The 26189-nt window shown below is 24.0% G+C and overlaps 2 protein-coding genes across 5 annotated transcripts; one reads left to right on the top strand and one right to left on the bottom strand.

Moving 5' to 3' along the window:
• Positions 1-1048: 1048 nt before the first annotated feature.
• On the bottom strand, positions 1049-26117 carry LOC126899599 (facilitated trehalose transporter Tret1-like). 2 transcript variants are annotated; one of them, XM_050674643.1, is made up of 8 exons: positions 25991-26117; positions 7558-7623; positions 4631-4781; positions 4162-4550; positions 3953-4097; positions 3355-3548; positions 3026-3291; positions 1049-1541 (listed from the first exon to the last, which is right to left on the bottom strand). In XM_050674643.1, the coding sequence occupies exons 1-8, from the start codon at positions 25991-25993 to the stop codon at positions 1325-1327; spliced, it is 1431 nt and encodes a 476-aa protein (XP_050530600.1). In that variant the 5' UTR covers positions 25994-26117; the 3' UTR covers positions 1049-1324. The 2 variants fall into 2 exon arrangements, with proteins under 2 accessions (XP_050530600.1, XP_050530608.1); XM_050674651.1 differs by lacking the exon at positions 25991-26117 and adding an exon at positions 8562-8701.
• Positions 10590-24450, top strand: LOC126899579 (PHD finger protein 19). Of its 3 annotated transcripts, none has more exons than XM_050674632.1 (12): positions 10590-10868; positions 11852-11901; positions 12395-12523; positions 13555-13752; positions 15060-15194; positions 15271-15443; positions 17638-17833; positions 19854-19921; positions 20069-20239; positions 20962-21085; positions 21180-21311; positions 21376-24450. In XM_050674632.1, exons 2-12 carry the CDS (start codon positions 11878-11880, stop codon positions 22078-22080), a joined length of 2055 nt encoding a protein of 684 aa, XP_050530589.1. In that variant the 5' UTR covers positions 10590-10868; positions 11852-11877; the 3' UTR covers positions 22081-24450. The 3 variants fall into 3 exon arrangements, with proteins under 3 accessions (XP_050530589.1, XP_050530580.1, XP_050530594.1); XM_050674623.1 differs by having other exon boundaries at positions 10590-10803; XM_050674637.1 differs by lacking the exon at positions 10590-10868 and adding an exon at positions 10968-10986.
• Positions 26118-26189: the final 72 nt, after the last annotated feature.

The following is a 26189-nucleotide window of genomic DNA, read 5'->3' on the forward strand; positions in this document are numbered from 1 at the left end:
GACAACGATATAGTAATTACAGACATCAGCTGGCATATTGCGATTATGATCAAAAACACAGTTCACTGAACGGCGTCCAGCGTTTTATTTTACAGCACACGCAATTGTCCATAAAACGGTGACCAGTTTAGTATGGTGAAGTTACTACATAAATACACAAATTGATCTAAAAATACGCTGAACCGGAAATCACAGGAATATGTGTGAAAACTAAAAACCAATCCAACAATCAAATCATTTAACTTTTTTACTACGACCACACTTCATGACGTTTCAGACAGATGCCTCCCATTAGTTTACAAGATATTATAGATAGCAAAACTATTATCGCAAATGATGAATTACCAAAGATGAAGAGATAAATACAACAACCAATAATATGATATTGCCAAATAATTTAAAAAGATGAAACCATATCTTTATGTGCACAAGTATCAATTATGTTTAGTTGGATTAAATAGATTTTTCCTTAACTTCACACGGGGGCGTTATTTCGAGGTGGCAACTTGGGCTTTTGACCTAAAGTAAGTTTTAAAGAAAATTAGGACTTGTCAATTCACATTCTTGTTGACTGAGCCACACTTTGAGCTAGTTCATTCCTCGTTAAATGCTAATTTTATTTATAATCTAAGATATGTAGTGAAAATTAATTTTTATTCAATCAAAAAGACATTTAATGTTTCATTAAAAAATAAATAAAAATTTTTTTTTATTATCGTCAAAATAATTTTAGAAAAAGTTTTGTGATAATATTTTTATATTATGTGTAATATGGGCTGAGTTTTTATAATTTCTTGGTATAACGTACGTAAATTCGAATGTAAAATGTAGATAATATTATTAAAAAATAAACACAAATCTACATATTTTCTATTAGTTTCATTAGAATTATTTTAGTAATAATCTGTTTTTCGGTCAACCAAAAATAGTTGTAAGAAAAGCGAAAAAGAGGAAAAAGAAGATGAATTTGTTTATTTCCACTTTGAAAAGTTTTACGAAAGTATGATTACTAATCGTGTATCAATTAAAATAAAATTAGATTAAAACATTTAGTTTTAGTAATTATATAATTATGGAGGGCCATAGAGTTTTTATTGCAATGAGTTTTTTATTAGAACATATTATATACTTCACAACTTAAAATACTTATTTATAAGTATTATACAATAATCTTTCTATTAATACACAGTTATCAAATTAAAATACATTTTCATACAAATATATATTATTGTATAAATTATTTTTAATACATTAATGATTGTTGTCTGACTAGGCCTTGTGGCATAGGTACCCGTCATTCTTCAGGACTTTTACGTGACGTGTTTCATTTGAATGATTCTTCAATTTCTTGTAAGGTTTTATTTTCTGTTTCTGGTAGATACATGTAGAAATAAACACAACCGAGTAATCCCGTAGTTCCAAATATAATAAATCCATTATAAAATCCAACTGCGCTTTCAAAATCTGGATAGAATTTGGTCAAAACAAAAGTAATGAGATATGAAAGAGATGCACACGTGCTGCAAGTTATATGTCTTGTTCTACAAAAAATGAAATAATAATAAAATATTGAGCCATATTCTATTAAAAGTTTCAATATTTTAAATTAACTAGGTTTATGTTAATAAAAGGATTTGAATAATAAATCCTAACATTTATGTGTTTTAAGAATAAATTGAATTTATCACAATACACGCATTTAAGTTTTCAAAAACATTTATTCCATTTGTGTGTTCTACTTTTTCGAAGCAGCTTAGTTAAGAAAAAAACGGTAACACAGTGAGGTCGCGGCACAGTGTGAGTGTGGCATAGTTGGGGACTAGTATAGATAATATCTGACAGTGATTAAAATCACTATCATAAAAACGCTTCGATGCAAATCTGTAGATAGTGATTAGTTTTTAGAAATTGATGGATTTTTCAAAAGCAAAATTCTAACTCAAAAACAATTAAGGAAAAATTTCAAAACTATCATTACCACAGGCAATGATTTCTACTGAATCGGCAAACGTTCGTCGCATTCAAAATCTGAAATCGTAAATTTTAACACCAAAATTGAATTTTTTTTTTCCACGGGAACCGTTTTCACATAGAAGATAAGTCGTCGAAACAAATTCTTTTTTTTAACTTATAGTACATAACATTAGCTTTATTTTAGCATATGTTTGAAGCCTGGAGTATTCCTGGAACATTTCCAAAACTTAAGTTGAAAAAGTTAAATTTTTGTGCAGAAGTTACTATTTTGAATCCCCCCTCTGGACAGATAAAGGGTCAGATTTTCAAAAAATTTATATCAAATAAAAGGAAAATTTCTAATGTTTTAATTTAAAAAATAATTATTTTAATTTGTTCATTTTTCAATAAGTTATGGTAATATTTAGAAAAAAAAATGTCGAAATTTACCGATTTTAAAAATCGTCATTTTTGAGAGGTTTTCACTATTTACGCGGAACGAGGGCAAAATTTTTTATTTTTTAGAGTAATGTCTTCAACTAGATACGATTTGTAATCTTTTGACGTATCGTTGAAAAAATCGGTCCGGTGAGAGCTGAGTAAAAGTAGTGACAGGCACAAAAAAAAAGTCACGTCCTCGCAGTAAAAGTAAAAACTCAAATTTTTTTTCTTCAGAATAATTGTTATAATAAAACGCTGATAAAAGCAATTTAAAGTTTTATGACAATTTTTTCAGTTTTTTTTTAAATTTATTAATGGGTAATTTTTAATAAATTTTTTGTAAGCCTTTATTGTTAGTAAAGCAGACTAAAATCATTCAGCGTATATTTATTTTGATGAATAATATCTAATTAATTTTATTCAAATTTACACACTACAAACAGGATCCGGATTAGTTGTGTGCCCGTTAAAAGTCCCACGCTATTTTAGCGGTTTTGGAATTCCACAAAAAAAAAAGGTTATTTGGTAGTTAGTAGATTAGATTTGAAATTTCAAGTTTAATTATGAACCTTGTTATAGCAATATAATTAAATTAAATGATTAGATTACAATGTTTTTTAATTAGACTTACTGTAAAGGAAATAATTCACCAAGTAATACCCATCCCAATGGTACTATACCATAAGATGCTGAAAAGATGGAAATTAAAAAAAGTATCATAACTATCCATGATTTCGTTGGCTCCATCATTGGATTAAACATCCCAATTGATCCGACTAATATATAACAAAGCGAGCTCACCATTAGTGTTACCAAAGTAAGTAATCTTTTTCCACTTATGTGAACTGTAAAAATTGTAAGTATACCTCCACTTATTGATAGCATAACTGAAAAAGTCTATGTAAATTGATTATTACTGATACGTACTGATTACACTACAAACCATTTTTTTAAACTTACTATTGTCCATTCAATGTTAACAGGAGCGCCGAATTTGGTTAAAACTTGTACTAGATAAGGATTATATTGGACAGATGAAAGGGTATTTGCAAATATAAAATAGAAAATTAGTAAACGAAATGGTCTTAGTACATTTGGTTGCTTCAATAACTTCCAAGTACTTATCGTTTGGTTGTCATTATCGTCTTTGTCATCTGCATAATAAAAAAAAAAATGCTAATAAGCTTTTTATAGTTTTAATTTTATATATATGAAAGATTTGCTTAAACAAAAATGGTTTCAAAATAAAAACACTTTCATTCTAATGTGTCAAAAATCGTATATTAGTACTTATAATAAAAAAATCTTTAAAAACTGGGAATGCATAAAAATAACGATTAAATTGCTAATAAATTGTTGTTTAGTTTTCAGATGGCGTTTAATTTAAGGTACTGATGATAAGTTTCTGAATCTGCGTAGATTGAAATTGTTTTTTTTTTAATTAGATTTTAAAGTTTTAAGATTTCAAATATATGATCATTTATTCATAAAAAAATAACTTAAATATGATCCTAGTCAATAGTTTATTTCTACTAGTTTAGTATGTATGTGTTCTGACCATAATCTACAGATGTGTACACGATCATTTCCTGAAATTCACTTTCACAATTTTCACGAGGAGCCCAACCTCTAAGTTTTCTTAGCATGCGGCGAGCTTTTTCAGATTTATCTCTCGTTAAAAGCCATACAGGAGAATCTGGTGTCTGAAATTAGTAAAAAAATAATTAATATTGAATCATAAACTGTTGATTATCGTTTAATGAATACCATTAACAAAAGTGCAGTATTAATAATTGGTATTACTGATGTTAAGATTAAAGTTAGTCGCCAATCTTTTGTATACGCATAAATAGCACTCGTTAAGAGAGAACCTAAGTAGAAGAAAACGTTTTGAGCTGAAGTCAAAGATCCTCTTAGCTTAGGTTCACACACTTCTGTTATGTACGATGTGCTTGGACCACCCGCATATCCCATACTCAGTCCCATAATAATCGAACAAGCATAAAGTGTTGCGATATTTCTAGAATAGTAAAACATCACTAACGCAGCTAAATATGGTATGTTCGTCAAAAGCATACATTTTTTATGTCCCAAACGGCTTAGTGATAGTGATGACAAAATACTTCCAAGTGGTGTACATAAATACAATAGGCTACCTAGAAAACACGAATAATACGAGTTAACAATTTTATTTTTCATTCAATGATATATGAGATATTAAAAAATATTTTCTGACCAAACCATGAAGCTTGTTCCATTGTTAGATACATTGGATCGTGTATATCGGTTACTGTATTATTCACCAGTGTTCCAATAATAATGGTGGGAGACATCATTTCAGTACCAATTCCAACTTGCAAAAAACAAGCTCCCAATATTGCAACGCACTGTGATAAAAAATTAGATTAAAAATTTTTTTTTTATATTGAAATGGATTTTATTTTTATTATTTGTAATATTTTAATTTATGAATTAAAATAATTGCAATAAAAAAAAAAAAAAACAGAATTTTCATGTATTAAGATTTAAATTTTATACTTATACAGCTTTAATGTATATTGAAGAATTGTGTGACTTAACTTTTGATTATTGTTTCATGTCAACATGTTAAACAGAATTGTGTTGTAAATTAATTTTTTTAAAAGATTTTAATTTTTAAATTGTTAAATCATTTTTTTTTATTAGAAGGAAAGGTTTCATTTACTAAGGTCATTGACTATAAATTTACTTCATAAAAGTTATTAAGAAATTTGTACACATGATATATACAATTTTCATATCTTAATATGATTTACAATTTATTAGTGAAGTTAATTTTATTAAAGTAGTTATATATAAAATTGTTATTATGTTCTCCCAAATTTTTTCCATGTTAAATGTCATTGGCCATACTTTTACAGTTTTCTTAATGTTTTTTAGTCTATTGAGTAGCAATATGCTATCCAATATAAGCTGCTAATCTTGAATGGTGTTAATATCTATTTTTTGACTACATCTTTATACTGGAATCTGTTTATAAGTGTTTAGTTAAGGGAAGATATAGCTTGTAGCTAAATATCGCCTATGGCTAATGAGTTCATTGTTTACCAGTATGATACTAGTGTAAGATGGAATTCACATAAATACAATAATTTTTTGTGATCTGGCTATGATATTCAAACTTTATAGTCTAATTTCATTTGATAAGTTCTGTGATTGTAGTGATCTTAAGAAGCCTAATAAGTCGCTGATAATAATTACTGTTGGACAGAGGATAACTTGAAAGACTGAAGTCGCTGAAGTTAGACATAATTTTATCATTAAAATATTATGGAATGAGGTGCAGTAATATTTTTCGGGATTGCATAAATAGATGTGATCTGAAGAATTGATGAGCCAGAATGAAATTTTTGTAAAAGGAAATTTTATCTCGGGATTAAATTGGAATCTGTATTATTGCACATTTGTACATATGCTTCCTTGATTGTAAACGGATGTTTGTATTTTTTATAGGTAGTAGTGTATTTAACTGGTTTTTGTATGTCTGTAAAAATTTAATTGTATGGCTACTAGAAATAGTGTAGTCAACAATTATTGTTTGTTTAGAAAATACGTTATCAATTTTGATTCAAGACGATCTATTAACTAAAAAATTGTATATGAATTTTAGGTTTTTGCCATCAATGGACCATTTAGCAAATATAATAATGTCTCTGTTTTCCACACCATATCCTAAACCTTCCTAGATCAAGAGCTACTAGAAAAGTGTGTTCATTTTTTTGTATAGAATGGTTAATGTTGGTGTGTAGTATAGATAAAAAGTCGTATTGCTGTTTGGTGAATTATGTGACGTACCAAACTAAACGCTTATTAATAATTTTTCTAATAGCTTGCAAAGTGTGCAGATGAGTTATATAGGCGATAACTAGTGAAAGTAAATTTATCCTCATTTAAATTTAATATAGGTATCAGGAAATTCTCCTTAAGGCTAGATAAGGTAATTATTTACATCTATTATATATTAAATATATATATATATATATATATTTTATAGAGAATACTCAGTTGGATTTTTGATAAAGCTATATTGTATATCGTAACTATATATTACTATTACAATTATTTAATTTATTGTAAAGCTCTTTTATAGTAATAGGTGGATTGTAATTTCGATTGTTATTGTGTATGTATGTGTTTGTATTGATAAGGTTATCTTTGGAGTTCTTGTAATTAATAAAATTATCATTGTGGTTCGAATTTCTGTTATTGTTCTGGAAATGTTTTGGAGATGCTTGAGTAATTTCAACTGGAAATTTTATACTCTATCAAGCGACTATGTTGAAATTACTAAGCGGTCAGACTTACGAATGACTTGTTTGGCTGCTTCTATAATTGCTTTAGATAAATTTATAACATTTAACACATGATTCTTTTTCATGTCCATTACATTTTTATCAAATAACAAATGTTCAAATAAACTAGCTATACTAATATTTATACAAAATTTGAGTTCCACATTCATTTATTGGGCACTCAAAATTTGCTCATTTCTTAAAATTATAAATCTTAGATCACTTATGTTTCCTAGTATATGATTTAGTTATCAAGATTTATAAAAATGAACTAGAATATGTAAAATTAACATTTATAATCAATATAAACATTTAAAGTTAAATAACTTTTGAACTTTGACGACATATTAACAATAATCCCAAACTAACATTTTTATTATTATATCAGACATACAAACATCACGTGATTCAATTATTGTTCTTTTTTATGTGGATTTAAATATAACATTACTTTTACATTATTATTGCAAATTGCGAATTAAAATATAAATATCGTCTTTTTATCACACAATAAAATATCATGTCAAAACAATCTGAATGATTTATTATAGTAATTTAATTTTTTTTTGTTATCCCGTGTACTTAATTTTAAAGTGAGCCAATATTATGTTGAACTAATACTATGATCTACTTTTTATAATGTTGTAAATTACGTTAATACCTATGACTTTTTTATTTTTATAATACGATTCATTGACACATGAACTAATAGCTTTTTTCGATGAAAAAATTATGTATTTTTAGATTAGATAATGTTTGTTTTATTAAATCCGTTACATTATGTCATAATAAAAAAACTTTTTTCAAATAAATTTTAGAGACTATGTCTTACTTGAGAAATAGTAGATTTGACGTTGTTATTTCGTTCTTTATCAACATGATTCATGGTTTTTATTCTCTGTAACAAACATATTGCATGTATTTTTTATTGGTAAAAAATAAATAGTTATTTATACATTGTATGTACAATGTGTATATACAGTAGCATGTCTACATAAGAGGTTACCTGGGAAAGTTTACCCAGGGTGCAATAATAAGAACATTGCTATGATTTGAGGCATATTAACCAAAGATACTTTTCACAAATATTTTATCCGAGTTGAAATAAAATTATGTTAATAAAATTCGAATGTTATTAATTATTAAAAATATATTATAAGATATTCAATAGCTTATAAAAATCTATATAATTATTATTATCATTATATTATAATTTGCAATATAATAATTCAATTTATTCATAATGCATTAGTTTTATAACATTATTGTTTTATTTATTTTCTTTTTTTTGAAAAAAATGTATTAACTTGTTTTAAAAAATTTAAGTAGTTCTATGTTTTTGTATTCACGTATAATCTAAGTTTTCTTTTTCTAACTAGTGGATTACATGGGATGAGTTCATAAGACTAGTAAAAAACTATATAGAATTACAATCTTATAAATTATTCACAAATTATCTAGTTTTTTACTAACTAAAAAAAAACATTTGGGAGAGCTGATTTAGCTTTTTTTCTCCCTAAAAGGTATTTTTAGTATACAACTTTATACATATTTTTTTAGGGGGCTTACCATGCCTTTTTATATAAGACTTGTGAAAAAAGTGCTAAATTAATACTGCCCTGGGAAACTTTATGGTACCATAAACCACCAAGACGGTCATAAAAATAACTCAAGGAAGGTAACTGCTGAAGATGATGTTTTAATTGTAGTTATTTACTATTTACAATAGTAAATATGTAAGGTTTTATGTTGCAATAATATGTATATTGGTTTCAGAAACTTATGGACATCATTTTCATGTACCATACCACACTTTAATTAAAAAATCATACTTACATGCTTTAAATAATTATTTGGTAGATCTACAAGATTAAATTTTCTCTGAAGAAAACTTTTCACAAATATTGGTTATATAATTTAGATCAAATTCATTTTTAAATTAAAATTGTGATTTTTTTTTTAAATTTAACGGTAAATTAGTATATTCTTAGGTAATACATTAGGTTTTTTTTAAATAATTACTCTTTTAAAAAAAATTAACTATTTTTGACAAGATATTACTACTATTAAAATTATGTTTTTCTTATTATAAATTTTTATATTTAACAAAAAATATGGAATTTTAAAGGACACTTATAAAATACAATCATGTATAAAAGTTTTTATGTGACTAATACGTCTATTTAAATTCTAAGAATTCTCATGTAGTAATATTCCTATCAACTTTTTATTTCTCCTACTCCCTTCTTATTGTTATCCATCAATTATTGACAATGTCTATACCAAAATATATATTATATAAAAAATAAATGTAATAATTCCTTAGATTTATTTAATCCATAGTCTAATACTAACTTGTTAATTATTCGTTATCAATTCATTAATTTTGTCTGCCTCTACAATTAGTAATTTTTAACACTATTAAACACATATATTATTGCTTTCTTATGTTTTTATAAATCATAATATTTACGAATGTTTTTAAATTATGCATTTATAATCATCGCAGTACAATGCTTAATTTAGACAAATAATAAGACGAAAATTGTTACAAACATGAATTATTTTTTTATGCAGATTGACAATGAAAATTTTATGGATATTTGAGGACCAAAGTATGTTTTACAATAGTATCACATTCCCCGTGTTCCAATTATCTTATAGTATATTCAGTAATATTTCAATAAATAAGATTGTTACCAATCAGAAATTTCAAAAATCAATTGTTAAGAAACCCTATTTTTACAAAAAAAAAATCCATAGAGATCATTTGTTCTAATATAAATAATATAATCCTTTTTTAATTATAAAAAGTGTTCAGTAAGTAAGGGAAAAGGTTTCTATTGTCATCGTTCGTAACAATTGACTTGTTTTCTAACTTTTGAAAATCTGTTTATTTACATTTTATAATTCTTTAATTTTATAAATGTCAAGACGGCAAAATATTATTGTCTAATTAGATTAGCTAGATTTGCATAATAATATAATGTATGGAAACTAGTGATTTTTTAACCGGGGTTTAGGACTGTTTCATGGTTGTAATCTGTCTATAAAATTTTACAAAATTAGTTCATATTCAATAGACGCAATGGAATAAGGGTCGCTCAAAAATTGAAAATCTAATAAGGGGTCGTCACTAGGGAAAAGTTGAAAAATACTGTTAAAAACAAAAATGCATAGAAAATATTAGAGAATCTCAATAATACACTAAGGATAACATTGATAATTATGAATAGATGTTATATATATATATATATATATATCTAAATAACTGATAATATCCAAGGTTAGATCCAAATATATCAATAAAAATGGCATAGAGAATTAAAATTTTTTATAGTTTAAAACATAAATTCATTTGGTAGAGGGAGTAGAAGGATTTCTAAGAAGTTTATTTTGTAGTATTAAGAAGTTTACTTCTTAAACTTATACTTATTGGAACCTAAGTATATACTCCTAATAAATTATTTATGTTGATCACTCATTTTTGGTATTTTATAAAAATGTGAATAGTTCATTAAATTCATTAATTTTAAACAAATATTGATAAATTTTCATAAGCTACTTTAAAATATAGGTAGTGTAGATCAACCCCTTACAGTAGTCCTATAGGTTTATGTTTTAGTAAATTTTGATACATTGATTTGTCAAAAAAATTGTTAAGCAGCAAGTCTCTACCTACGTTTCATTAATATAACGAAATAATATTTTTATAATTTATTGAGTTATATACCAACTATAGGTACAATAATAATTTACTACTGTATTATTCAAGTTTTCAATAGGGTTCACCCGATTGATAACACTGTGGGCTCTGCAGTGCGCAGTGGTGCCACCCGGCGTATTTGAAGTATTGTCAAACTCGCTGTACACTACTGCAGTTCACTGAGCAGTTCACTGATCAGCTAGGGTTTGTGTTGTATAATATTAAAAATTATGAAAATCAAGCATTGGCTGAAGAGAGTTAAATGTAAGCTGCATTGTCAAATGTGATCACGTTCAATCAACAATGTAATCAGAAAATTAAAGACTAATAGCCGTTGTTGATCGTCATCGTCGTTCGACTTCGTTAAATATAGTAAGTTTTTGATTTAATGATAAGTAATTTTTAATACATCCCAGAAAACAATAACAAATTCACTTGTGAGTGTCGTAATTTTTTTTGAAAACTTTTAAAATTTTAATTAGAATACTTTGGGACGTAGTATAGTTATTGGATTTTAGTGTTAGATTTGACAGAAAATGAATAAATCAAAATACTGTCAGTAAATACTTGTATTTCAAACAATATGGTGAAGAATACAATCACAGAATGTCTATTGTTTTATTATATTTCAAACATTAAACCGTTAAATTTTATAGTATTTAAATTATATTTTATGTCTATAAATTTCTTTTTAAATACATTTATTTGTTTTAAGTAGTGTTTTAATACTTGTCAAATTAACAAAAAATATTTTGTGGTTGTGAATCTATATGATATTTTTGATGATAATATTAATACTAGATTGAAGAATATTGTTAGATGTTATATAATAAAATTTTTTAGCTAATTAGGTACCGTTTTTTCATTATTGAAATACTTTAGTTTCAAAATAATTCTTTATTGGTTTTTACATTCATTTGTTTAAATGAATAAGTAAGTTATTATTCCTGCTCAACAATGTCGACAAAAATCCTATATTTTGTAAAATTTATTTCAAGTGTTTTGAAGAATTTAAAACCTAAACAATATTTTTCATATCTCAATTATTGTTCTCGTTCATAACACAGACTTTGTATTGCTAGTCATTACAGTATTAATGGTTAAAAAGTACTTTTTCAATTAAAAATGATATATGAAATAATTTATTTGGTAGCTATCATTTTTGTAATGTCCAATATTTGCATAACTTTTCTAAGAAATTATTCTTTTATAGACTTGGTAAATCTTTTCGGTACAATATCTGTTAAAGGCTTAAAATATTAAATAAGTCTGTTTTTTTTAAAGTTAATTTTAAGTTAGCCAATTCTTTTTAATATAACTTGTATGAATAACTTTATTATCATTTGTTTCTTTTTGAATGAAATTACTTCAGGTATTCTTTTAATTCTTTAAATTTATTTCTAAAATACTTTTTTTTTAGGTAAATTTGAAAATGAATAGCTGACAATGTTGCAGATTAAAAAAGATACTGTGAGTAATTTTTATTTAAGTGTGATGAGGAAACTTATTACGGTTCAATTGACTACTGTTTCTAATTTACAGTTATTGTTTAATTTTTTCTATTTAATCTTTATATAGTTATTCATTTAAAATTAATATATTGAAGTTTAAAAATTTTCTTTCTTAGAAAATAATTAATTTATATTTTTCTTTAATTAATATAAAAATAAAATAGTTTTTATTTATTTTCACTTTATAATTGTTAAAATTAAACCTAATCTTTAAAATATCAAGATAATCAAGTCCATTATTATTAGAAACCCTAAGATTAAGATTTGTATCTTTATTTACTCATTTTCCAATCATTTAAATTCTAAATTTGTATTTAATTAAATAACACTAAAAAATTAAATAACTCTTGTATAGTATTGTTTTTTGTTTATAAATTACTAATAAATAAAAAATATGTATAATCAAATCATAATTAAGTAATTTTATTAATCTTTAATATTTTTGAATATAGATTAAAAGAGAGAGCTCTGAAGCTCCCATTCCTGATAGTACAACAATAGAAAATAAAAGTTATGTTTGTGGAGAAGAAGTTCTAGTTCATTTGAAGGATGATAGATTTTATCTTGGATTCATAGCTAAAGTATACATTCATTATTTTTTTCTTAATTAATAATACCCAACTTATGAATAAAAAAAATTTGAATACAAAATATCTAGTTCTGAAGTATTCATTGTTTAAGAAATTTCCTCTTAGGAAAAGGCCAATATGGCTCTCTATGAGCCATAAAAGCAATTAGAAAAAAATATTTGATTTAATGTTTATTTTTGTCTGAAACATATTCAAAAAATTTTAATTTCACATCCTTCCATTGCCTTATAAAGGCTAAAATTTTTTTAATTAGAAAAATGTCAGGACTATAATAATAAATAATATATAAAAAACTGTAGCCTAGGCAGTTTTATGATTTATAAGTGTAATATATGGATAACTATTTAATAAATTTAAATTTATTTATTAAATATTTAATAAATCTGCCTTGTAGTCAGGTTAAGGGTCAGGTTTTCAAAAATTTATATCAAATGATAGAAAAATATCTATTTAAAAAAAAATTATTTAGATTTGTTAATTTTTGAAAAAGTTATGGCAGTTTTAAGAAAAAAAAAATGTTAATATTTACTAATTTTAAAAATTGTAATTTTTTGGGAATATTTCCTACATTTACAAAAAAGGAGCGAAATTTTTTCAGTTTTTAAGTACAATTTCTTCAACCATATACAATTTCTGATCATTCGATGTATTGTTGAAAATTATCGGTTTAGTAAGAGCTGAAAAAAGGTGGCACCAAACTTAAAAAAAAAAACACACATCATAGTAAAATTAAAATACCTTCTCAGCTTCATATCGAAATTAAAAAATAATTCTGATGTAGTTATATCATCTCAGAAGAAGAGAGTACTAATTTATTATAGTCTATGTAAACTTAAAGAATAATAATCACAGTAATTTTAAATACATGATTTGAAAGACTTAAACTAAAATTCAGATAAATAAGACTATTAAAAATTTGAAATTTAATTTAATGCAAATCGTTGATTCCTTTGCACAGATATATATATTACTTGTGCCCTGCCTATTAATTTTCATTTTTAATATTTTCTCAAATTTTTCAGCTAAGATACAAAGAATCAAAGTGTTTAGTTAAGTTTGGTGATAGTACAGTAAAATGGGTGTTACTCAAAAGTGTAACTCGTATGTCTTGTACTAGTGTAACTGCTCAGTTTTGTAATGTGTGCAATATTGAAGCTTTAGAAAATGAAATATGTGTGTGTGATAAGTGTGCTAATGTATTTCATCGAAAATGCCATAAGGTAATAAAAAAGATAACAGTATTTTAATTGTTTAATGTATAATTTTATTATAATGATTTTGTATACAGAGTGATTCTTTTAACTTTAACCACTTGATTTCTCCAAAAATTATTATTTTGCTAAGAAAATTATTTTTGGTATTTTTTAGTATCATATATTTCTTGTTTTATCAGTTAATTATTTTTTAAATTTATTTCTTATACCTTATAAAAGTGAACTTTATTTTTTCAAATGAGAATACATAATTAACTAGCTATATTTATAAATAATGATCTATTTAAGTCAATGACTAGTTTATAACAATTTTTGGACCCTTATTTTAGAAGTTACTAAATTTTTTTAATTTATAACGAAGGAAGAGCGCAACAGGATAATCTGTAATTATAAAAATAACTTGATTCATACCTCACTTCTACTTTATATATTTTAAAATAATTATAACTTTCGCAATTTTATTTCAATAGTTATCGACCAGTTATTTTCTTAATTAGGTAATTTTTTATTTTATAAGCTAGCTAATATGTATGTTGTAATTTAAAAAATTATTTTGAGACTCTTATAAGGTATAAGATATGAATTAAAGTAATTAATAACTGATTAATCAATATATAAATAAAATTTATTTACCAAAAATAATTATTTTAACATAATTACTATTTAAAGAAAAACAGAGTGGCTAGTATAAAAAGAATCACCTTGTATAAAATTTGTATTAATTATCAAGAAAATAGATATAATTTTCTAATTTGCGAGATTTAAAAATTAAAGTTCAAACGAAAAACTATGTAATATTTTGAGTGTAAATTATGCCCATCTAATAACATCATTTTCAGCTTATTTTTTATGGACATGATTAAAACAATTATAAAAAAATATGCATTATTTAAATTAATGAATGTAAGATATTACAAACAATATTCTAAACATTTAAAGTTTTTATTAACATTACATTTTAATTTTACTTTAATTTTTTTTTTTTATTCATATGATTCATATGAGTTTTTATCTTTTTCCTCACCCTAATCCCAACTACTTGGGTTTGGCCTAAACTTCCTCTTGATACGATCTCCCACATCATCTACTATCACATCAGCTGTTATCATATTGCATTCAATAATATCCCTCTATCTTTTTTTGGGTTTACCTCTACCTCTTCTTCCTTCAAAATTCATTTCTACAACTGTTCTTACTACTTCCAATTTCTTTTATTTGCATTTACTCTCTGAACTGTTTACTTTTAACAGATAATATAATTGATTAAATTAGAGTTTTACCATAAAATTATAGCACTAAATTTTTGAATTTAGCCTGAAGTTACCTGCCCTGATATTTCTTCATGGATGTGCTATTTGTGTAAAGAAAAACAACAAATCAGTAGATTGCAGGTGATCAATTCTGTATCCAGTACTGAAGTCCATAAAATCACTAAATTACCATATGATGTGAGATATATTGATAGTTAAATTACTACTACTAGTAAAAATTAAACTTTTTAATATATGTACTTTTTTTTTATAGTTAAACTCTCTTCAATGGGACATACATCATCGTATAAATAATCTTGGAACATACTGTTACTGTGGAGGATCGGGCGATTGGTTTATTAAAATGTTACAGTGTGTCAAGTGTTTACAATGGTTTCATGAAAAATGTCTCTCTTCGTTAATATATCCACTTTATCTTGGAGACAGGTAAAACACATAAATTTAATTATTATAGTTGAAATTTTTAGATCATTAATTAAATTTTTTTTTAATTAATAGTATTTATAACATGATACTATATTGCTTGAAGTGCTTGAGGATATATCCATGTTTACAGTTGAGTCCGAAACGTCACAACTCAACTGTAAACATGGATATATCCTCAAGCACTTCAAGCAACAAAACAATCCATGAAAGTTTTAACACATTCATAATGATACTATATATAAAAATTATTTAATTTCATCATGTGTGTGACTGAAAATTGTTGTAGATGATATTTAATTTATAAGTCAATATTTCTGAGCGCTGTTACTATAAATCAACAACTAAATCATTTTAGTTTATTCTTAAAAGTATAGTATAGAGTTGACCACTCTATATTATTAAGTATATATATTCGTGTATACATTCAAAAAATTCTATTATATTTATAGGGTTATTATATTATTATTTTTTTAATGTTTTTAGTTATATTTTAGTTAGTTATAAATATAATAAATATTATTTTTAATTTTAAATTGGCTTTTTTATGGAGTATAAAAGGTTTTTTGTATTTTTCTGAAAAATTATATGCTCTTTTATCAATATAATGTTTTAGTTATATATCTTACATAAATGAGACAAAAATAATAATTTTGATAAATTATTTACATTTGATAATCTTCATAATATTATAGATTCACTTGTATAATCCAATCATACTACGGCTATAGTAGCATTGTACTATTGTATAATTATATTGTAAAAAACATCTTATAGTTCTAAGTATTAATTTTTCTCATCATACTAATTTAGAATAAGTTTAATCAGAAAGAATTTGTCTTATAATATGATCACTTGGCTATTAAATATTATTTATATTCAATTTATAATAATCACAAATTTTAATTTGTTGAAATGTTTTTAAGTTTTGTTTTTCTATTTTATTTATTTATTCAATTTTTCAATTTTTTTTAAAAAAAATCTTTATTATAAATTTATTATAATTATAATTATGAATCACTACTAGATTAATAATGTCATTATTTTTATTTAGTATAGAACCTTAAAATAGAATATTTTAATTCTTATTAATAAACTAAAAATAAAAGTTAATTAATCAAAAATCACTTGATTTGAATGAAATTTATACAGCTCACTGAAAGCATAAAAAGCTAGTACCTGAATGATGGATTTTTTATTTTAATTAAAAATTGTATTTTTATATGCAGTAAATTGATGAATAAATTATCAGAAGCCACCATTATGTTTATATATATAAAATAAATCTTCGATCATGTAATGTATTAACTTTTAAATTAGTAATTTATTTTTATTTGATTGATTATATATGAGCTAGTAAAATTTTATGATAGATACCGCAAGGAATGAATTTTAAAAGAGGATCCAACAATAATAGCTGTAAAATGGCTTACAATAATATTTTTCTTTTTTGTCAAATAATCTTAAACATAATATAAATTATTTTGTATTATAAGTTATATTAAGTCAATTAAATTATTGTCAAAAAAAAAATTAATTATTTAAAAAACTAATATTTTTTATGCCTTTGACTATCCCTAACCTCTTAAAGTTAATTAATTAATTAAAAATCAATATTGAATTTAATATTACCGCGCATGGTGTTGCACAGTGGTAACATTAGTGTTGACAAAACTCTAGTGTTAAGCAGTGCATACCGTTGTAGATGAACGAGTGGGTAACTATACGTGCTTTTTTACGGTGGCAAAAAAACATCATGTGTCCAGTGCAGAAAGTAATAGGAAATCACTGCACTTATAAATTTTCCAGAATATACTGATCCAATTGGTATTAACCAGCCTAACGGTTGTAAAAAAAAAAATTTAATATTTATATATAAAAAATATGATGTTATTTTTAACACAAAAGCTGTTGTTTCGACAATTTTTGGTTATAGTAGTAGTATTTTGATTAACTTAAATTTTATAAATATTTCTTTTTACAAGTTAAAGAATATTTTTAAAGATTTCCTGATTGAAAAGTAATATTGTTTAAAATTAAAAAAAATCTTTTAATATAAAAATATTGTAAGATATTTTTTTGAAAATTCAAAGTACCGAAGTTGACTGAAAAACATTAACTATTTCTTCTTTACAATCATTTTTGCATTTTGCTATTAAAAAAAAACATTTTATTTGTATAATTTTTTTTGTTACAGGTTTTATGTGTTTTTATGTTCTGTTTGTACTCAAGGAAATGAATTCGTACGCCGTATTGAAATGGAATGGGCTGATCTAGTACACTTAGCTTTATTTAATATGACTGCGTATAAGCCACAGAAATACTATGATGTAGATTCTGATATACTTTTATACTTAGATACTCACTGGAATTCAATGTATCTACCACCTAAAGTATGCTCTTTTTGATTCAATTTAGCGCGTATATAAGATATATGATTTGGTATTGTTACTGTCATGCTAAATGCATGTCATTAAATAAAATATTAGTTAGGCTGGGTACAGCCTTTACTAGTGTACATATACTCCACCCACATTCTACACTCATTAAAATTCTTAAAACTAGATAAGTAATTGTTCTAAAATTATCATCGACCTATCAAATTTTTATTCATTTTAAAAGAAAACTGCTAAAAATGGCTATTTCAAAATTAAAAAAAAATAAATTTTCAAAAATCTTTTATTTTTTTCATTCATAGTGATAAATAATAAAAATATATGCTTTAATCATAGTTTAAAAAAGGCAATAATTATTATAAAAAAAATCAATGTGTATTATAAGTATGTGCAGATGAAGTGAAACTTCTTTTGGGTTCATTGAATTGATAGAATATTAGTTTTGTATAGGTATAAAATAAAAAATACACGTAAAAATTTTTATTTTTAATTGAAATCAATTTAATTTATTGTAATTATTATTAATTTTCTTATTGTATTGTCATTAAAGTTGTAATGGGCTTATAATAACTGAAATTACTAATCTAAGTTCTTGATTGAACGTTATAATGATATTGTGTTTGAATTTGAATTTGAATTTAAATAATTAAATTATTTATAAAATTTAAGTGTATTATTTAAAATAAAAAATGTACTCCATATTTTTAAATTAATATTGAGTGACTAAAATTAACAAATCATAAATTTATACGTATAAGTAATAAATTATTGTTATTAAGTAATATATTAATTAAAAATAAATATTTATATTAAAATTCAGAATATTTATTTATATTATTACAATAAATTGCCAACAATTATGGAATGTTTATCAAACTTACACATTTATTGAACTTATTTGTTCATTGAACGATAAAATGTTGAACGTATACCTAATTAAACAATAGAATCTGTTTGACGAATGTTTAAGTTTGCGGAACAATAGAATTTTGACCATATACCTAACAAAACAATAGAACCCGTCTGTGACAGCTAACCATGAAGTGTGATAAAATCTCTTTTTCTGACCCTCTTTAAAAAAGTTTCACTTTTTTAACATATTATATAATATATCATTCATAATGTTATAATGTAACATATGCCCTTTTATCAAAAAGTAATTTTTATTGTATACATTGTATCAAAAATTAGCATTAGATCTTATATATTCTATATATGCAGAGGATAATTGAGGTCAAAACAATTATTTTTTCAGAAATAATTGAATATTTTCAATTTTTGTGAAAGAAAATTTTTAATTCAAAAAAATGTACTATTATATGTAGTAAAATCATTTTTTTCATCCCTTCAAGGATAAAAAACCAGAAATTTAATACATTTCAATGAGAATTGTTGTTTTTAATTTAATGATAGAAAATTTTTTTTTTTAGTTATTGAAAGATTTCGATTTAAAATACTTTATCACTAATTTGGTTATCATAATAATGGAACTGTTTCGATGGATGATAAATTAATATCGGTATTTATTCTTATCATAAATGATAGATTTAAAATTAAAAACATGTTTACATGATGACATGAAAAAATTATGTTTTCTGTTAAACAGCAAGTTATCAATAGCAAATTGGTCCAAAATAGCTTAACTTTATCAAGCAATAATAGAAAAATGGTTTATAGTATATAAAAAATTATAAGAAAAGCATTTTAAAATTTTTTTTCTTATATCAAACTGTAAAGGTGATTAAAAAAAAAAAAAAATCAAATTTGAGATTTTTTTTGCCTGAAGCGATAAAAAAAATATTTAATTACATATTATTGTTGTTATTAAAATCAAACAATTTTTTTCCTTTCCAAAAATTGAAAAATGTTAATATAGTTTTATGAAAATTATTGTTTTATCCTTAATCAATCACTTTGTGTACATTGTGTGTATGGATATAAATATATTTTTTATTTTGATGAATAGTTTTAACTATTGTTTTTAATAATTTTAAAATGTTTAAATCTTTATTTTTAGATATTAGATGTTCCTATAGAAAACAGGAAAATATATATTGTCAATGCTCTTTTAAGAGATACCAATCAGTAAGTTGTTAAAGTTGTTTTTTAAGTTTTTATTATTTATTTATATTCACATTTTTCTTGTTTAATATGTTTTATATAAAAGTTAAAATTTTACATTACTTCAAATTTAAATGAGGTATTATATTAATTTTTAATTTTAATTTTTAGTAGATTCGAATTTCAAGGTAAAAAGCCTGCTAATATGTGGGGACTCCGACTTAAGCTTCCACCTAAACCTCCACGTTTTTCATTACCCACACAAGTTTCATTTACTGAAGATATTTTACATCATAAATTACAACACAGGCTCAATCTTAATATATTACCACCTCCCAAAAAGTATGTATTTGAATTAATATTATATTTGATAGAAAATAAATAAAAAATAACTAATAAAATGTATTTAAATTTCTTTTATTTAACTTTTTTGATAACATGGGTAATATGTTTTAAGTATTTTATTGTATTGTATTGAGGAATTTTGGTATTATGTTGCTTCATGACTAGAAAAATTGTGCTATAATTTATGTTTTCTTTTTTTTTTAATGGTAGTTATATTTTGATTTTTTTTCATTTGTTTTTAACAATATTAAATTAAAACCACTGCTGCTAGTTTATTGTAACAAGTAGTTTTTTTAACATCCTGGATGTTTAATACTTTCAATTGGGGAAAGCATAGTAAAAACACATGTAGCTAGTGATAAATAATAATTTCCTGTTTTTGAAATACTAATCTTATTATTATAATCTAAAATTTACTTACATATTTTTTGGATTAATACTTCATTGATAATTGTTTTTTTTATAATTTAAAATGATTATAATAAATTTTTAATATTGTCAGTTTTTTGAAATTAAATTCTAATATTAAAATTAATTATGTCCTAATATTTATAAAAATAATTTTAATGATTTTTTTTTGACATAAAAAGATATATTTCAGTCACTATTCCCATCACAAGAGAAAGATGATATCTAAATTAGTTATTTTTGTCATCAAAATTTTACTTTGATATTTTAAGTGTCTTTAAATATATATATAATCTAATTTTATTTTTCAGGACTGATTATATAGTGAACCGGCAACTTAATGATTCTATGTATACTGTAGAAGGATTGAAGTTTTTGCATCAAGATTCTCCTGTTGTCATGTTACCAAAAGGCCTACCATCTATAGGACACAATGTAATTTTACTTTTAAAGCATAAAATAAATAAAGAATTTTAATTTTAAAAATAATCTAAGACTTATAATAGTTATTTTTAAATGTTAAATTTAGGTTTGTATTAAAAGTGCGGCACCAATTGTTCCAGCCCCAAGATCTATTATTGAAAAAAGAATAAGGCAACAACAAATAGAATCAAATAAGCGAACTTCTAGAAATTGTAACATGGTTCCCAATAAATTAAAAGTGAGTATTATATTAAATAATTTATACAAACAGTACTTTAAAAATATTCAAATATTTTATTAAGAAACCAATGAAAAAAGAAAAAGTTCCTGAAAGCAGATCACCATCTAGATCAACCGAAAGCACTCCTGAAAAATCTTTAACAGCATCTGAAGAAGAACTAAGTAATGAAGAAGATGCAGACTATGAAGATTTAGATGATGAAGATGATGCCGATGCAGATTCATTACGTACAGCTGATCTGCAAAGTCGCCGAAGTCAAAGATTAAGTGTTAATCGATTACTTAGTGGAAGACCTATTAATGGCTCTGCACATCCACGTGAAACGCGAGCAGCTTCTTCTATTACATTACCACTTTCCTTAGCACCTGTAATTACTCAAGGACCTCAGGTGCGTACTACAAAACGTCGTTTAAGTGAAAAAGATTTACGTATAGATCATAATGGTAAATGTTTGGTGAAACGTAAAAGACTTCGGCGCAATGGTTTTACAAATGGTAGTTTGACACCTACAAAACGTCAGTCAAAAAATAATTTTAATGGTAGAATAATGTATAAATCTTATTCTGAATTTTTTGCTAATCATAGTCATTCAGTCAATAGACCTAGTTCACCTGAAAATACTGTTGATTCTCCAAGTGATCTTAAAACACTGGTGCACTCATATTTTGGTGCTAGTAATAGAATTGCTAACGGTGAAGAATATACTATACTTTGTAAAAGAATTAATCCAGATGGATCAGAAGAGTTTTTAATCAGATGGGACTGAATTTTTTATATGATTTGTGAATAAATTAAGTTTATTGATGTATTTTAATTAAACAAATTTAATAACAATAGGAGACTGTTTTTATAGGTTTTATTACTCAAACCAATCTTATTCTTTTTATTAACTGTTTCTAATGTGAGTTTTATTTTAAATTTCTTATACTTCTCTTTCACTAGGAAAAATAAGAATTTATTAGAATAAATAAAAGTTTAAAAATGACTGTGATAACGAGATAACTCTTTTCTTTTTGTGTTGTAAGTTGAATTAATAAAAAAATTAAACATAAGTCATTAGTGGTTATATGATGTAAAATTATTTTGTACGACAATGAAGTAGATAAATTGACTGCTAATGTATATGTTTTATCACAGTCTATTGGTTTTTTTTTAAATTGTATAAAGGATATTATTTTATTATTTGTTTTTCATATTGTATTAGTGAATTTACAGGCTACACAATATTTTATAGTGTGTTGTATCTACTAAAAATGTAAGTAATATGTGATCTATATGTAGTAAGAGAAATATTACTTGTATGTTATTAAGAAATATGGAATGTGTTCATACTGATGTATTTTAGTTTTAATTTTATTTATAGATTTCTAAGTTGAAACATACATAACAGTCCATAAAATTAAGGTTATTTAATATAACCTACTACTAAAATTATAAATTAATGGTTATTCTCATTTATTTGGACACATTATTATCTTAAATAGCATAAATTATTTGATATGTTTAAATAAATTAAATTTTATGGGTATGTGTATATGTTAATGACTTGGCCTACTATTAAATAAGTGATTATGTTCTGTATACTGATTGCTATGTTTTTAAAGTTAACTTAAGTCTCAAATAATTTTTTTAGAATAAAATATTAATTAATTTTTTTTACCTAGGCCATTTGAGTTCTTTAGTGTAATATATAGATAATTAAATAGTTTTAAAACAAGTTTTATGTTACTTACTTTTTACTCAAAACAAAGAACTTATGGTAAGACTGATTTCATGTTTATCTAAATTTTTTTAATGAAATTGTCTGAAAATGTTAAACATTGTGATGAAAGGAAAATGTTTTTGCACATTATAACGGATTTTGTACATTATTATTCTGACTTGGGTTAATAAAACACGCTTACTATAGTTTTATGCATTTTAATGGTTTAAAATGTGTTTTAGATCTCGAAAATAAGTACTGTATTATAATTTTATTGTTACATACTTCACAAGACTTGTATATTTTCGTACGCACATATTTTATGTTCATACTATAAATTTTTAAAGTAAGATATGATGTAAATATTTTAATTTAAATTTAAATCAAGCAACAAATGAGTTAATTTGATTGATACTTTTTTAAAAAGCTATACAATTTTTTTAAATGATTTAACTAATGTGCTCAGTGTATAATAATAATACTTTAATGTAAACTTATATATTTATTTCTTCCCATTTTATTAATATACAGGAAGTTATTTATAAGTACAAATATGTGAATGTTTATAAATACTTGATTTTAAAATTTAACTTATTTTTATAAAATAAACAATTTTGTAAATTTGCACTGCCATTAAAATATGACTGTTATTTTGAATAAATTATTTTTAAAGTCAAATAAATACTCTTTAAATGTCTATGTATATATTTTTAAATAGGCAAGATCAATTAATTATTAAAAAAGACATTTTTTTATGTTCCTAAAAATTATTTAAATAATTTTATATAACTGTCAAATTATTGAATCAATGTCTACTTCAATATACTTGTATCATGTCTTACTAGTTAAATTATTAAAATAAATGTATTAATTTTTAGAAAAGTATATCCCTATTAATTTTTGGTTAAATTAATCTACTTTGAAGATCATTTAACCGAAGAATGAATACTTATACTAGAACTTAATTGTAGCGTTTCATCAAAATATAAATTTTTTTAAATAAAACTTGTTTATTTTATTAACTTTTGTAATGATATATCTTTAACACTAAAATTACTCTTTGAGTATAACTTTTTCAATAAAATATTATTTTTACGTATGAGTGAATTGTACAGCTAATATTAATTATAATGATGAAGAGATAATATTTATAAAATGTATGTCTTTAATTAGTGTAATATCTCATAATTTATTTTTAGATAATAAGAATATAACAATTATTTGTAGTTTTTCAATGGTGAAACGCTGCCCATACTGAATTTCCAGGTCTTTTGTATTTTATTTATTGTTAAATATTTAACTTTGATTGTATTTTAAAGGGGGGATTAAGAATTTCATTTTATTTTTCTTATTGTGTTAATTGTCAAAGACTTGAATTAAAAAGTCATAATTTTTGTAAAATGTAATATATGTAACGGTGACTTATTACCAGAATGAATTGATTTTATTTTTTCGGGTTCACATGTTATTCGACCATTCAAATACTCGAACCATACAATATTTGTTTATAGGACGACATTTATATCATTGACCTCCTAATCAAAAAATATACTGTCAGGAATTAACTTGTTGGTTTCTTTTAGATCAATTTTTCAATCATAAGTATTTATTGTTAAATTCAGAAAAATATGTAACTAAAACAAACTAAAATAATATTTATTGATAGTATATTATTTTAGAACTAGGCCAATGATAAAAGAATCAACTTTTATATATATAACGAGCTTCAAATTAAATAAAATAAAATGTAAACAATTAATTTCATATTTTATTTTTCATAATAGAATAATTATATCTTTGTAGTTTTACGGAAAACAAATGTGAGGCCTCATTTCATAACTTAAAGACTTATAACTAGTGATGGGCATTTTCGAATATTTTAAACTATCGAATAGTTTAAAAAAAATATATTCAATTAGTTCTACCTAAAATTTTTATTAGGTAGACTTAATTACAATAAGAAGATAATTAAAGAGTACTTAAAATAAATTATTATACAATTAATAATAGCAAAAATTAGTGATGGGCATTTTCAAATATTTTAAAGTATCGAATAACTATTTGAATTGTGTTTATACAATCGAATAGTTTATTTTTAACATAAACTATTCGAATATATTAGGTAACTATCGAATATTTCGATAGTTACTATTCAATATTTCCCATCGCTACTTATAACATGTCTGGACAGTTTGCCAATGGCGAACTCATCGTCGGATTAGAATTAAAAGACCCGCTTGCACCTGACTTAAAGTCCTTCGATGACCCTTTTTTTGGTCATCATTTTTCAATTTTAAATGTGTTTATATTAGTTTAAAAAATGGGTAAAATTGACATTAGCTTTTAGAAAATAGCTATAATCTTGAATAATTTATAAAATAGAATAAATTTGTTCTATAAGTCTCTAATTAAATGTGACACCGAGATTTCCTCGGTAATTTTCCTAACTAATCCTAGCTTATTGAGAAACTTATTGTAAATAATTTTTGCTTTTTATAAATTTAAATAAATAGGTATACTTGTATGTATGCATAATTAAGCGAAGAAGTTACTAAATATACGTATAAATATATATCAAAAGTTATTTTTTATAAATAATTTTTCTTAAAAACTTATGCAGTGACACTATCTTTTACTTATTTAATTTTTAATTTTAATTTAAATGCATATTTAAACGATGTAGCTATTTATATTTATCACTCATTTACCCTCAAGATCTACTTTTTAAATACTTTTTACTATGAAATAATATTGGCTATCTCATAATATTTTTGTAAATATTTGTAAATCTTTTGTTGTAATTTAAAAATAATTCTTTTGTTAATGATTGTTATTGTAAAAATTTTTTGTGGCTTGTAAAATTTTTTTTATACTAGACTCACCTTCACATTAGCAAATTTTCTATGACCATTATTGCCAGATTCCCCTACTTTTTGCCTATGCAGTTATTAAAAATAAAAATAAAAATACTTACCATATATATAACTGCCTGCCCGGGATGCTCACTTGACCTACCCTAAAAAGAACACAGAAAACGCGCAATACAACAGAAAATACTCTTACAACTATGTTAAAAGCTAAATACTCTATAAATGACTAAATATTGCTAAAAAGTAGTTTGGTAGTTACTATTATGTTAATATTACAAGTCGTATAGGTGGTCTTAAAGTTAA

Source organism: Daktulosphaira vitifoliae, unplaced genomic scaffold, assembly GCF_025091365.1.
Source record: "Daktulosphaira vitifoliae isolate Bord-2020 unplaced genomic scaffold, ASM2509136v1 Scaffold_1, whole genome shotgun sequence".
NCBI lineage: Eukaryota > Metazoa > Arthropoda > Insecta > Hemiptera > Phylloxeridae > Daktulosphaira > Daktulosphaira vitifoliae.

Bases quoted from the DNA above. Each gene is read 5' to 3' on its own strand.
- LOC126899599 (XM_050674643.1), bottom strand. The intron at 4,098-4,161 runs GTATTCATTAAA...TACTAATTTCAG, and splicing joins ATACTGCACTTTTGTTAATG to ACACCAGATTCTCCTGTATG. The intron at 3,292-3,354 runs GTAAGTTTAAAA...CAATTTACATAG, and splicing joins TTAACATTGAATGGACAATA to ACTTTTTCAGTTATGCTATC.
- LOC126899579 (XM_050674632.1), top strand. From the start codon at position 11,878: ATGTTGCAGATTAAAAAAGATACT. The intron at 17,834-19,853 runs GTATGCTCTTTT...CTTTATTTTTAG, and splicing joins CAATGTATCTACCACCTAAA to ATATTAGATGTTCCTATAGA. The intron at 21,312-21,375 runs GTGAGTATTATA...TATTTTATTAAG, and splicing joins TGGTTCCCAATAAATTAAAA to AAACCAATGAAAAAAGAAAA.